Source organism: Triticum aestivum, chromosome 2B (assembly GCF_018294505.1).
Source record: "Triticum aestivum cultivar Chinese Spring chromosome 2B, IWGSC CS RefSeq v2.1, whole genome shotgun sequence".
Classification (NCBI taxonomy): domain Eukaryota; kingdom Viridiplantae; phylum Streptophyta; class Magnoliopsida; order Poales; family Poaceae; genus Triticum; species Triticum aestivum.
Window position 1 is genome coordinate 316,872,328 of NC_057798.1, and position 14,789 is coordinate 316,887,116.

The window sequence follows — 14,789 nt, forward strand, 5'->3', positions numbered from 1 at the left end:
GGCGACCCGGGGCGGCTGCCCCAGCTCGCCCCAATGGTGGGTCCGCCACTGGGTACAGAGCAAGATGAATAATAAGGTACAAGCAAGACAAATGGAGACCAATGTCCAGCAATGGATCCCCTCTCCGACCGGCTGGACGAAGATAAACGTGGACAGAGCCTTGGGAAGACATGATGACAAGGCAGCCGTTGCAGCAGCACGAAGCTGTGAATGTGAATTCTTGGGAGCTTCTTCTATTGTCTTCACGGGAATTTCAGATGCAAAAACCGTTGAAGTTCTTGCGATAAGGGAGGCTCTCTCGTTGGCGGAAGACTTTCTTACTCGAAGAGTTAAGGTGGCTTCTAATTGCCTTAGGATGATCAATACTCTGAATAGGGACTCCAAACCAGTATATTATCACATCACACATGAGATTAAGGCCAGAGGTGCATAGTTGAATGGCATTATTCTTTGTCACGAGAAACACAGTTCAAACTTCGAAGCTCACATGTTTGCTGGATCATCACTTAAGAATAATGTTGGCATGTTTGTTTGGCTACTACTCCTTCCGTTCCTAAATATTTGTCTTTCTAAAGATTTGAACAAATGACTACATATGAAGCAAAATGAGTGAATCTACATTTTAAAATATGTTTATATACATCCGTATGTGATAGTTCATTCGAAATCTCTAAAAAGACAAATATTTAGGAACGGAGGGAGTAGATGGCTATGCCCAGAACTCTTGTAGATTAAGGGGTGCTTTACCTATCTCAAGAAAAAAAGTAAAACGTGGGAAATCATCGAACCCTCCTTCCCTTCCGCCCAACCTACCCCCGCCCCCGCGGCGCGCGGCCGAGGCCTCCATTCCTCATGGAAGCCGCTGCCGCTGCCGCTGCGAGCCCCGATAGCTCGTCGCTGGAAGCCGTGGCCACCGTCTTCCGGTCCCGCGTCAACGAGCTCCAGGACCTCGCCCTTGCCCGCAACAGTGAGCTTTCTCTCCTAGCCCAACCCGCTCCCAGAACCCTGGTCTGGACCCCCTAGTGCCGTGGGCCCTGACCCGTCATCTTCCCCGTACGCAGTGTACCCGGCAACGGCGGTGACCGACCTCACCGCCGTGGACACGTCGGTGACGGCCATGGAGGCACAGGTGCAGGCCATCCGCCGCCGCCTGCAGGAGGAGCTCGACGCCATCCCGAAGGCCAAGGTATCGTTGCCAGTTCTCGTGATCTATTGGGTTGCGATCTGTTTCCGAATGCCAATTTCTCTGTTTCTCTGAGAAGCCGGTGTAGTAAATAGCAATCATGTAAAGGGAGACTAATATGGTGATTTTGCCATTTTCTTTGGAAGATTTAGGATCACATGACTTCAGTAGTACTCCCTCCGTCCCAAAATAAGTGTCTTGAGCTTAGTACAAATTTGTACTAGAGCTAGTACAAAGTTGAGACACTTATTTTGGGGCGGAGGGAGTACTTGTTAAAGTGGTTGTGTACCTATCTCTTGTTCATACCCTCACAGTGGGGATGAGAGGCGCAAAAATGTGGATCGATGGTGATGTTTGCCTACCAGAACGGGCTAATCTTGGTCAATTGGCTGTTCTTGTGATGTTTTATTGATTTAAATCATAGGGCATGAATTGGGTTTTATAGATAGTACCAGTTATATATATCTTGTGAAATTGGAGAACATATTACCAGGACGTCTGATCAAAATCCAATCTGAGTTCATGTGAGGAGGAGAAATCAGTGAGATAGTAGAAGAGATACAGGAGGAACAAGAACATAGACAGGAAATTTCATCCCATTTATCCGATGGCTTTTCCCTCAGCTGCTGCTGCTTCTGCAGCTTCCAGCAGAGGCATCGGCCCATGTCCGTCTGAATTCCAAGCCACACTCCATGACCACTGAGCCCAATACATATGCGGGATACATATGGAGGATGGGTGTTACATTAGTGCTCCCCACCAAAACATTGCTTGCCCCCGTGCAGTGGCTTGTTCCCCTAGCACTGTCCTGTAGCAGCAAATGTATAGAACTTCTCAGCCTTGAAACTCTGCCACTTCACTTCCTCCAGCTGCAATAAGCGTTGTCACTCTTCCAGAAACAATTGACTGTATGCCAGGATCCCATGGCATCTGAAATGGTGTTTCAGAAATAATCTACCAGAAGACAGAATCCTATGGCCTGTGCTGATTTTTCATTTCTAAGCAGATCAATGGACATGCATCCTTGCATCTGTCTATTCGCTTTAGCACCTGAAACACCATCAGTCGATAACCTTGTACCCATTGCATAGAATCCTTTGATTCCTATTCTTACTTTCTAAGGTCATGACATTCCCATGCACGCTCTGATATTGCCAACTAAAACGCACAAAAACTTACGCCGGTTCACTAGCATCAAATAAGTAAAACTAAACTGCAGACTGGTGGTCGACAACAAAATCGTGTTGGCTGTCCAGTTTGGACTCAGCAGCTACAATGCCTACATATGCTTCAGAGAGTTGCCACGTTTTCCCAAGATGTAACCTCTTCATCATGCCAGCAGTGCCCATGGCCAGTCTGAATATCTTTCACACTTGTATCTTTATCGAAAGAAAACTGGTCATCTGACTAAATAGTGGAAATTTCGAATTACTAAGCGAGGCCAGAACATCCTCCCTTTCATTTCACTCAAGTATTTAGGTCCACTGCTTAGAATTCCACATGCACCTCCCTGTTCTTCTGCCAGTTCATTTGCCATATTTGTGGAAACACGTGCTGGGTGCTAACAGAATATCTAGTAGACATAATTTGCTTGCGTACAAAATCATGATGATTGCATCATCTCCCAGAACGAGGGTAAACAAGGTGCAGACTCAAGCTTTGGTCCAACTCAAGTTGCACTTCCATGAAGCCAACAACCCCACTAAACATGTGTTAAACCTTGTAAGAACAGTCCGTAAGCAACCATAATTTTCCTGCATTGTTGATGTCACAAAAGCAGAGAACTGCCAAGAAACATGTCAGGATCAGGATTATCAGCCAAACATTTCTGCTTGACTAGTCTTGACTAGTCGTGCGACTAGTCTAGTTGTCTTAATCTGATTGTCGACTAGCTTCTTCGTGTAGACTAGCTCGTTGAGTCGAGCGGTGGAGCGACTAGTCCAGACTAGTCTGGGTGTTTTGAGTCGATCAACTCAATTTGGGAGGGATAAGTGAGCAGTGCTCAGCCCGCGGGAGGGAAAAAAGCAACCCTAGCTTTCCAGGATCGCTCCACGGTGAGCCGCCTCACCTGGGACTAGGCTGCCGCCACCGCCCATTGACCCGCTGCCACTCACCACCGCTGCCAGCGGTGTCCAGGAGCATTACGACGCTGTCCCTCCGCTGGTTCTGCTCCTCCGCTGGATCCACCCCTCTGCTGTTGTGCTCCTCCCCTTGCTGTTCTTCTATGCTGATGTGATCCTCCTCTGGATCAACTCAATTTTATTGTATATTGTACTGTAATATATGGTATTATATTGTACCATTCTCTTGGGAGTACATAATAGGTATTAGTAGTTGAATACTGTAAGTTGACTACTACAGTACCATGTCGACTAGTCCAGCAGTAGTCTAGACTAGTCATGATTAGTCTATGAGTCTCAACCTCAGCTTGACTCGTCTACTCCTCGATTCGTAATTCTTTCCAGTTATCAAAACAAACACATGACACCAGACTAAAGTCCCCAAGACAGTATTTCCCTGAACAACTGCTATATCTGACATTCTCTTGGGATCACCGTTATTGTGGCAGGCCATCGTGGCTCCACCTTCAAACCACCCGCGCTCAACTCACATCATACGTCACACTGTCAGAATTCTTGGCGAGTGGCTCCACTCTTGTACCGCCCATGCTCATCTCACATGACATGGATTGCTGTTGATAGGTATGATGTGTCCCAAAATCTCGTGGAGTTTCCTAATCCCACACAGCATTCTTTAGAGAAACTTCCCTGAGTACCTGGCAGTTAGCAACTGCATTGCCTCCCTTGTTGCCTAACACATCAAACGTCCCATCGAACACTTGCACACTTGACCACCGGTAAGAGTGGGTGTGGTTCTGGCTGGGCATCAGACAGGTGATGGGCTGGATGACGACCCATGACCACTGAGCCTAGTACATAGGCAGGTGTTACAAGGTTATGGCTGATATTTTATTTATTGAGGGCTATTTTTTGCTTGCCCCGAGCTTCCCTCAACCTAATTTTATTCAATGTGTTGTTGAAAGACATTGGTACTTCTCATTGTGGCTTCCTCAAATTCTGATGCAGAAACTAGTGGAGAAGTCCTTGAAGCAACAGCAGAAGTTGCAGCATATGCTTGCAAACATGCCACCTGGGATGCGTGAGGATATCGTTGCTACTCCTCTGGAACAAAGCTTGTAAGATTACTTGATGCTATTACCTATATCTGTTGTCTTTACCTTCATTTGGTGACAAGAATCATGCTATTTATGTTACAGGATGTTGCCCGAGTGCTTTAATTTTAACACAGCTGTTCCAGAATTTCTGGACTCTGATTTTAAGATTAAGGAAGAGCCAGTTGCAGCTCCCAAAGTAAATACTTATTTATGTGTTACACCATTCACTGATCTTAGCTACAATTGTTTCAGCAGGAGTTTTTTTCTTTGAACTAATGCTTCTTTTGTTGCTGTGAAGAAGGGGAAAGGTTCAGCACCTCGTTGGTATATATCCACTGAGGAGCTTGATTCATTGTCATCGTGAGTCCTCAGTTGCACTTGTAGCTTCAATTCATTATCACTGCATAACCGCAGCATCCACTTTTGATTATCTGCTTCTGGTTAAGAGGCTCTTTCATACAATCTGTCTGCAAGAGAGCTTCTGATATATACATGCAAGTGCTACTTCTTTCAGCACCACGCTGCATACTGATGTGTGCATGCTCCTCCTTTTCCTTTCTGTACAAATACTAAGAGTTGCTAGCTGAATGTTGTGTGAATCATGCAGAGCCAAGACATGGGATAGTGTTGATGAATCTGCTCTGTCAAATCTGCTTTGTTTGCATAGCATAATCTTTCTGCTGCCTGTAGGCCTCACATGTACCGAGGAAGGAATTTGGTTTATTATTGTCATCCAGTTACCAAGGTCACGACATGTCTGAGTATTAAATTGACCCATGTTAAAACTCAAAAGAGGGTTTCAGGCTAATTTGCTAAAATATAATAGCTACAGTGCAGATGCCAATGGAAACATATAATATTCTTTAGTGAACATGCAAATTCTCTTTCCCTCATCTCAGATGACAGTGATTAAAATGTAATACTAGCTTTCTTTAATAGGATATCCCATTTTGTTACTACAGGTACATGAGGGGGAGGCTAACATTGGAGAAGGTTAACATTTCGATAAACGAGGTGGCTACATATGCAGATGCTAATGCTCATCTTGTTGCATGTCCTAAGAAAAAGGTTTCCCTTTTGTACCCCAACTTGTCGCTGATAAATAATTATTTCTCGTTCTCAACCACTCTAAATTTTCTTGCAGTTATCAGAAGACACATGGGAAAAAGCTTTGGTAAGTTCTCAGCATTGCTGTTAATCTGATTTTCTCATGTAGAAAATCATATCGTAATTTCTACTTAGGAACTAAGGGACATAGCTGCCACTGAGGCAGTGAAGGGGAAGCATTTCTTCCTGGAAGCTGATATAAAGGGGCCTGGGCTAAAACTTGATCACACAGGCAAAGCTATCCTTACCGTGAGTATTTGCAGCTTTAACCACTTGGGTTGAAACCTTATAGATTATGTTTATTCTTTATGATCACAGAAGATGATCAAAATCATGAATTGTTTTGCTACTGCAATTGTTCTTCTGATTATTGTTTCCATAGTTCAAATAAGTACCTGAAAAATAACCAGCAAGTACATTGACTAATTCCAGTAGTCATTGATCATGATGATAAGAAAATTCTACTCTGAAATAAACATCTACTCCCTCCGTTCCGATTTACTCGTCGTGGTTTTAGTTCAAATTTGAACTAAAACCACGACGAGTAAATCGGAACGGAGGGAGTATTTAAGTTGCATGCACTTTTTCTTTCTGGCTTCATACAAACTTCATGCGCATGAATATGTTAAAAATAGTTTGAAAAGATGGATATGTTACATCAACTACAAACATATCTGTTTGACACAAAAACCTGCCAATTATGCTATGTTCTTTTCTGTCTGTAGCTGAATACATTTTCTTCTGTTAATTCATCATCCACTGTTAACCAGGTCCTTCGTCATCTTGGTCGCATCCATGAAACCCGGATTGGGCATCATCGGGTCTTCATACTTTCAAAACAATGCTGACTGAAGGGGTTGTTATAAGCATTATGATTTGATGTGGTATATGGCCGGGGCCACACATTCTTGCAGCCTGTTTGTTACGGCTTAGTTTGGTTTGCAATTGTAGTAGCCTTGGTGTAATTTCCGACGAATGATTGATTCAGTTGTAATACGTTCGTTTCTTCATTTTTTTTATGGGAGTTTGTTCCTTCTCCTTTGTACAAAGACATGCAAAGCTTTTGCGTGAGAAACTACACTGGCCGAACATGATTCTGGGCTGTCGGATCGAACATGGATGCTACATATTGCAGTGGAGGGATCTCAGGCCCATAATATACACTAGAGGCTAACTCGCACACTGCTGCGATGTTTTTCACTTGCAGGATTAACTCTTTTTCCTTCAGTTGGTTATTGTGGTCGGTTGTTTAATTTTGGGTTTGTCTAATTATGTCCTTATGGTTTCCTTTTTCCATTTGTATGTCTTTTGGGCTGCTTTTGCAGATGATATTTGTTCTAAGAGGAGTGGAGTTATCAGGTGTGTGGTTTCGGCCAGCTGATGGCCGCTGTGTGAGTCTCTTGGAAGCTCTTTTATCACGTTGAAACAGTGGACTTGCTGCTACTATAATGCTCACATGAGCCGACCCATGAAGCTCTTTAGCTCAGCTTGGCTCCTTGCTCAATTAATTTTCCGCTAGCTCCACCGCTACGTCGGCAAAAGCTGAATACCATATTTTTCTATTTGAAGCAGTTCATTAAATAAATAAAATCATGTATTTTAAGAAATCATAGATTTTTTAAAATGTTGCAAATAAAAAGAAATACTCCCTCAGTTCCAAAATAATCCTCGTAGTTTTGAACTAAGGTTGGTTCAACCTTAGTTCAAAACTGCAACACATATTATGGATTGGAGGGAGTAGGAACTTTTCAAAAAGTCTGCGTATCTGAAAATTATTCATAGATTTCAAATAATGTTTGTGTATTTAAAAAGGTTTCACTTTAAAAATGTTCATGGATTTGCAATGGATGTTCATAGTTTTCTTAAATATTCATGAATTAAATGTGAAAATAATAATGATAATAAAATTACAGGAAAAAGGAAAAAAGCAACAAAAGATCAAAAGAGAAACTATTAAAACCAATGGAAAACGCAAAAATAAAAACATAAGCAATACCTTTTCAAAACCCAAAAATCTGTTTAGCCCTGCGATACAAACCCTTATAGGCAGGGCCTATAGCGCCTCCCACAACCCCCGACACAAGAGTCTTGAAGCCTAGGGAGCTTAGTATCTTAGTAGATAGATAGATAGTTAAATAAAACCACCTTAAGTTTTTCATACCCAATCGCTTCGTCTTTAGTAAATAATACAACTACCTTCTCTCCCATTAGTTTTATAGCACACCAACCATGGAAGGAAGAGCCAGAGGCATTCCTTTAAGATACTACCTTAAACCTTAGACCTGTCTAGGGTCGTAAGCTGATTTTTTTTATTTGCCTTCGAACTCGAGATATGTTGAGAGATTTCAGGAAGGCTGTGATTGAACATTGTAATAGGGAATCAAATGTGGTAGCACATGAGCAAGCTAGATGTGGTAGTGCTAATAACCCTGCTCAATGATTAGAGGCTCCAACTGAATTTATTCTAAGACCTCTCGCAAAGAATGTAATTTTGATTTGAGTTTAATAAAGCTAGCCATAAGGCCTTCCCGTAAAGAAAAAACTCCTACCCCAACATCAGCTACCCATTCACGGTCGTCGGGCTATGAAGCTGTGATGCCCACATCTAGTACAAGGGGGTCCGGTGGACACGGCCTAGTGACTGTCGTCGGCTACTGTTGAGAAAGCCTCGATCAATGCCACTGGCCTTGGCCCAAGCAAGCCCAAACAACACCATGCCCATGGCCATGGACACCGATCCGTCCAATGAAAGAATGGCCCTCCCGTAGACGCCTCGATCCACTCGGGATGCCATCACGTGAGAGCGCCACCCCGACCAACCTGCAAGATCCCGCCTTGGCATGAGCGGAGGTGGACGTATTATAAGTTCGACAACTGCTACACAGACGATGGGCTGTGCCCGATCTCTGGACGACAAGATACAACAGCCATCGATCACCTCCGTTCACGTGGGCTATAGCCATCAATTACAGGGTTGTCCGCAGATCGTCTTCCAAATTGTCGTGCGCAGTGTAGTTTCGTATAAGTTCCCACTTCATTATAAAATTTGTAGATTGTCCTAGCTTATAACAAATTCTACATGGCATACAAGGTCAGACTCAACTAATATCATGTCATAATCAAAAGTACACATGTATACTACAATAAGCTTCTCTATGAGACTGAGATAAAGCAATAAGCTGATTTTCATTATCTATTTTTTCAGGAATAGATGGTAATCAGTATAGCAGCTATAACCACACCTGTATTTCCGAACATGAACAAAAACATACGCACGTGTATTCATTTTCTTATGCAGTGACAACAACATTGTGGAAGCAAAGGCATTCTGAATAAGAGAAAGCGGAAGGGAAAGTGAGTAGCCAGGAAGGTAGGGGAGGCGAGAGGAGATTGGACAGTACATGCTGCAAGGACAAATAAAACCTCCACACTGAACCGAATGGAAGTCGCGAGTGCTCTGAACGCCCATGTATTGTGCCTACTTCTAATGAGATGTTCGTAAAAGCATAACAGATCTTGGAAGAGAGCGTTAGAGAAAGGAATGGATGGGAGCTAATAACCTACCGAACACGGCCAAAGATTGATCCCAAGGAACGTCCGCATGACTCATTCCTCAATCGATTCGAGCTCGCTATGGCTGGGAGCAGTGAATTGAGGCGTGGCACCATGGAAAGAAGAAAACCGAGCACCATCAAAGGACTCGTCGCTTTGTATCCTTGCATGTTGCACTTCTCCCGTAAATGGGCAGAGCCCAGTTAAAGTTTTGTGGGCCTGGTAAGAATAGCATTTTATAAACATTGTTTCATAGCGCGAAAAAACCTCTCTTTATAGACAGCATAATGAGTACAATTGTCCTAAAATAGAAGAAGCAAAATTAGCAGAATGACAACCTAAAAATTTATATACATAGCAAATTAACCTTTTGGAGAATAATATCAAGCAGAACATTTCTCCTACAATTAGCAATAATTTATGAAGAGTTTTATGATGCAAATTCATCTTTTAATAATGGCATGCATATTTTACAAAATAAGCGGTGGTGTCAAACAGGTATCGAGAAAACCGAAGGATATGCACGACATAAATGGCTTGCGAGAAGTCAGATTCAGTAGACAGTTCACTTATCAAACCAGAATGAGAGAACAACATACATAAAGGATGGAATGTTCAGACATGCTAAGATATGCTTGAGCAGCTACTTGCCGGCTATCTTTCACTTGATTGTTTGACACCTTCACCCCATCCACTGATCAATTGATCTGAAAGCTCATGAAAAAGGGGTAATATATATTTTATTCACTGATCAATTGATGTGAAAGCTCATGAAAAAAATCATGTTCCTCTGCGTCGATTGCAGGAGTTCAGTTAAACATCCAAAGAACAATCTGTAGTTCAGCTTACATCTGAAGAACAATCTGTTGAACGATGGTGTAAGTACCCCATTAAGGTCCTCTCACAAAGAGATTGTTCACCGCATGGACCTTTGATTTGATGGCCGAACCCCGTGAACCAAATACTTCCGGACCACAAGCATATCCTTCCATGAGAAATACAAAATGCTGGACCATATGGCAACATGCACATACACACAATCGACTGCCAATGCAAGTGACCCTCTGAACCTGCCAATACAATAGTCAGCGCGTGAGTGGCGACCCCGATGGGGGCAGAAGAGCAGACACAAAGAAACAGAGTAAAAGTTTAAAGCTAGAAAATCTTGTGATTGACTTTCATAATGCAAAACCGTTGAAACTAAAAACACATGTCATAGTTTGAAGCAAAGAAGCAACATATGCATCAGAACCATCATTGTTTTAATTACTACAGTAGCATCAAATAAAGAACCTGCATAAATGGCACGCCAACAATTCATCAAGCGGCTTTGGCTCGTCATGCCTGGCCACCAAAACGATATAACCCTGACGTATTATTTTAATTACATTCTTAGAGAACTGATGACAAATCAAAGAGATCCAGTTGTAAATTGTATATACTTCAAGAAATATGAATTGTACAAAGCAACTCACTAATCTGAGATGTGCTTCATCCTTTGAAGGCAAAAAAGGAGAAAGTTTTTGAGCTATATTTTGCAGCACAGGAAAAAAAGAATTACATATGATTCAATTCATAGTTTTTTATATCAGCATCAAATCGTTGCTCACATTCCTCCCAACGAAGACCAACAATAACACACAAATGTTAAAATGGAGTGATTACCATTGCAACAACTGCCAGAGCCCCGATCCTTTCCTTGTGTTGCTTCTTTCCATCATATAGCCACTATATTAGACACTGTAAGTTGAACTGTAGAAAATCCACATAAGCTTCTAAAACAGGACATGACAAAGGAGATATATGGAACTAAACAGTACTAATTACATGCAACTTTACTAACAAAACGATAATTCTGATCTAAATGCTAAATGACTAAATGCACATTCAATTCTATTATAAATCCATCTTCCATTGTATGACAAAAACTCATGTATAATTGCCTATGATACTCGTAAACATATCTAAGATACTAATCGAAAAAATGTGGAGAACATGACGTTCCTTTATTCAAATTGGGTATGAAACACGAGTTCTGCTTACTTAAGTGTTGCACTGTTGTAGTTTTTTTGTAGAAATAATCTTATAAGGCAGGCGCACCAAACAATATTGAACACCATGAACCTCATTTTTTTGTTCTGCGAGTAGACACCATATTATTACAGCAAGATAACCTGCAAACAACACAACAACTATAGGTGCAAAGCAAACAGACCTAGAAGTTGCATGCGGAAGCAACAAAATGAGCACTCAGCAAAAAGAACTATTTGAAAATACCTTGAGAGCATGAGTGAGTTGTGTCATAATCCAAATGACTGAGAACGACTAATATCAGATGTAACCTTTAATCTCCAACAAGTTCCTTTCATCGACCTTATCAGGGGGAATCAGAATCTTTATTATGGCAAGCAAACTGTTTCTCAAATCTCTCATGAAAATATAATATTTTTAATATAATGACTTGTACTAAAAGATAAGCCTATTTGATGTAATATAACGTGTGTATGTACATGCAACGATCTCTCTCAAGTTGCTACTATCAAATGACAGATGCTCTTCTACACCAAAGCAAAGCAGCAAGGCGAGCTGATTTATTCGCGAAGAACAACCCAACCAGGGAACATCAGGACAACACCAACGAAATCAACGATGGAGACCTTGGCCCTCTCTGATTTTGAATGAACCAGAGAGGAAATATACAAATCATATAGCAACAATAGTTAAAGATGATCTTTTGAACTTACATGGCTATTTTTTCTGCAAACATGCCAATCTACTGCCATCGTACCAACCTTAATTTGTACTTTCTAATATATGTACATTTGATTTTGAGCAAGTAGGGAGGCACTATATGATAGCATACAACAAGAAATAGTAAAATATTGTTACCATCAATGGGACTAAAAAAATAGAAATTAGAATTATCCGATTGTCCTTATCGTGCAAGTTGTAGTTGCCGAATGGGACTAACAAAAATTAGAAATAGCATGCAGTACACTAACCAACATCAAAACAAGTAACTATTCTGTTGAGGAACGTAGCATGCAATTTCAAATAATTTCCTACGCTCACGCAAGATCTATTTAGGAGATGCATAGCAACGAGAGGGGGAGAGTGTGTCTACCTACCCTCGTTGACCGAAAGCGGAAGGGTTTGCCAACACGGTTGATGTAGTCAAACTTCTTCTCGTTCCAACCGATCAAGCACCGAATGTACGCCACCTCCGAGTTCTGCACATGTTCAGCTCGATGAAGTCTCCTCCTTCTTGATCCAGAAAGCAGGAGAGGTGAAGTAGATGGGATCACAACCAACACAATGGCGTGGTAGTGATGGTGGTGGTGGAGAACCGACAGCGCTTCGCTAAGCGTCGCTGGGACGAGGCGGTGGAACTACGGAGTAACAGGAGAGAGAGGGGCACCAAGGGCTTGATGTGTGCTCTTGGGGCGCCCCCTCCCCTCTATATATAAGTGGAGGGGCGTGGCAAACAACCCCTCCAAGCCCTAGGGCACAGCTAAGGGGGAGAGGACTTGGACTCCAAGTCAAATCCTATTCCTACTAGGACTCCTTCCTTTTTTGCCTTCCCTAGCCACACGGGCTTTTGAGGACTTGGTGCGCCTAGCCCAATAAGACCAAGGAACCTCTCCTCAGCCCATGCTATCCCTTGGGTCGTGGTGAACCCACTTGTGGACTTCCGGACCCCTCTGGAATCCTCCAAAACCTTCTGGAAGCTTCCCGGTACAATATCGAAAAAACTGCACCTTTTTCGGAACCCAAAATATGACTTCCCATATATAAATCTTTACCTCTCGACCATTTCAAGACTCCTCATGACGTCCAAGATCTCATCCGAGCCTCTGAACAACATTTGGTTACCACTCATTAAATATCCCAATACTACTCTAGCGTCAACGAACGTTAAGCCTGCGGACCCTACGGGTTCGAGAACTATGTAGACATGATCGAGACTCATCTCCGGTCAATAACCAATAGCAAAACCTGGATGCCCATATTGGCTCCTACATATTCTACGGAGATCTTTATCGGTCGAACTGTTATGACAACATACGTAATTCCCTTTGTCCATCGGTATGTTACTTGCCCGAGATTCGATCATCAGTATCTTTGTACCTAGTTCAATCTCGTTACCGGCAAGTCTCTTTACTCATTCCATAATACATCATCCTGCAACTAAATCATTAGTCACTTTGCTTGCAAGGCTTCTTATGATGTGCATTACCGAGAGGGCCCAGAGATACCTCTCTGATACTCAGAGTGACAAATCCTAATCTCGATCTGTGCCAACCTAACAAATACCTTCGGAGATACCTATAGAGCATATTTGTAATCACCCAGTTACGTTTTGACGTTTGATAGCACACAAGACATTCCTCCGGTATCCGGAGTTGCATAATCTAATAGTGGGAGGAATATGTATTTGACATGAAGAAAGCAATAGCAATAAAACTGAATGATCATAATGCTAAGCTAACGGATGGGTCTTGTCCATCACATCATTCTACTAATGATGTGATCCCGTTCATCAAATGACAACACATGTCTATGTTTACGAAACTTAACCATCTTTCATTAGCGAGCTAGTCTAGTAGAGGCTTACTAGGGACACAATATTTTTTCTATGTATTCACACATGTATCAAGTTTCCGGTTAATACAATTCTAGCATGAATAATAAACATTTATCATGAAATAAGGAAATATAAAATAACAACTTTATTATTGCCTCTAGGGCATATTTCCTTCATATTCAACTAACATAATTGAAAGACAAAGAGAGTATTTTCACCTCGAGATTAGCCCATCACAATATGGTTGTTGTGATGCCGTCCACAGATCCGCCCGCCCGCCCGCCATCTAGAAGGTAGCCACAAAACAAAATAACTTCAAACGCTTACTTAGCAAGGAAATAAATTACAAAGCTATCAAAACATACATCCTTCAAAATTCACTACATTTAGTCTGATGTGTGATCCAAAAAAAATGTAGGGGTGACAGACAAAATTGTGGAAAGCTTCAGCACAAACTATAGAAGACAAAATGAAATGGCCGCTCAATGGCTCGGATTAACCCAGCAACTTTATCACATCAGTCAAGAAATTGTCTATGGATACAGACAACAACATGGGACATGCTACCTCCGACACCCTTTACATGAATAATCCAACCTTATCTCTGAAAAAACACAAAAAAAATCCTATAGCATTATTATTTGTAGCAAGTAAGAAAAATGCAACTGGTAACTTGTGGAAAGTAACAGCATCACACTAAATTAAAACAAGCCATTCAACCGTTAACTTGCTGGAAGTGAGTCTTTCTAGTATAACAAAGTGCAACTTACTCTTAACCAGATTAAATTAAGGACCAACAACAAACAATAAAAGATCAAGAACAACTTAAATGCAATAAATGTATGAGAGAGAAGAAATCTTTAGATAAGACGGCTATAAACACTGGAGCATAAATAAGCAACACCTTTAAATACAAATAAAAAGGGTGCATGGTTCATTGCATAGTGGGCTTAGATTCGCCTTTCCTTGATCATATAACCTACCCTCGACATCTCTTATCACCAGATCAATCTGTTTACACAGTGGAGCTGCCCTGGTTATCACTCAACAAGAATGACCATCCAAGGACAGAACAACAGGTATCACAAGATCAAAAAGGATTCTAGAGACAACAGGGAGGATCCAACTTGATACCCATAGTTGCCTCAATTGCTCAAAGGCACACTTATTTCAGCCACGGTTAATCA

General features: G+C 41.8%; 1 protein-coding gene across 2 annotated transcripts; it reads left to right on the forward strand.

Annotated features, from left to right (window-relative positions):
• Positions 1-742: 742 nt before the first annotated feature.
• LOC123044825 (spindle and kinetochore-associated protein 1 homolog) lies at positions 743-6,678 on the forward strand. Of its 2 annotated transcripts, none has more exons than XM_044467701.1 (9): positions 743-967; positions 1,062-1,186; positions 4,270-4,379; positions 4,461-4,554; positions 4,657-4,718; positions 5,321-5,426; positions 5,503-5,532; positions 5,601-5,714; positions 6,236-6,678. In XM_044467701.1, the coding sequence occupies exons 1-9, from the start codon at positions 853-855 to the stop codon at positions 6,311-6,313; spliced, it is 834 nt and encodes a 277-aa protein (XP_044323636.1). In that variant the 5' UTR covers positions 743-852; the 3' UTR covers positions 6,314-6,678. The 2 variants fall into 2 exon arrangements, with proteins under 2 accessions (XP_044323636.1, XP_044323637.1); XM_044467702.1 differs by having other exon boundaries at positions 4,660-4,718.
• Positions 6,679-14,789: the final 8,111 nt, after the last annotated feature.

Coding starts and splice junctions, on each gene's coding strand:
- LOC123044825 (XM_044467701.1), top strand. CDS start 853: ATGGAAGCCGCTGCCGCTGCCGCTGCGAGCCCCGATAGCTCGTCGCTG. Junction 1,187..4,269: donor ACGCCATCCCGAAGGCCAAG/GTATCGTTGCCA, acceptor ATTCTGATGCAG/AAACTAGTGGAGAAGTCCTT. Junction 4,380..4,460: donor ACTCCTCTGGAACAAAGCTT/GTAAGATTACTT, acceptor TTTATGTTACAG/GATGTTGCCCGAGTGCTTTA.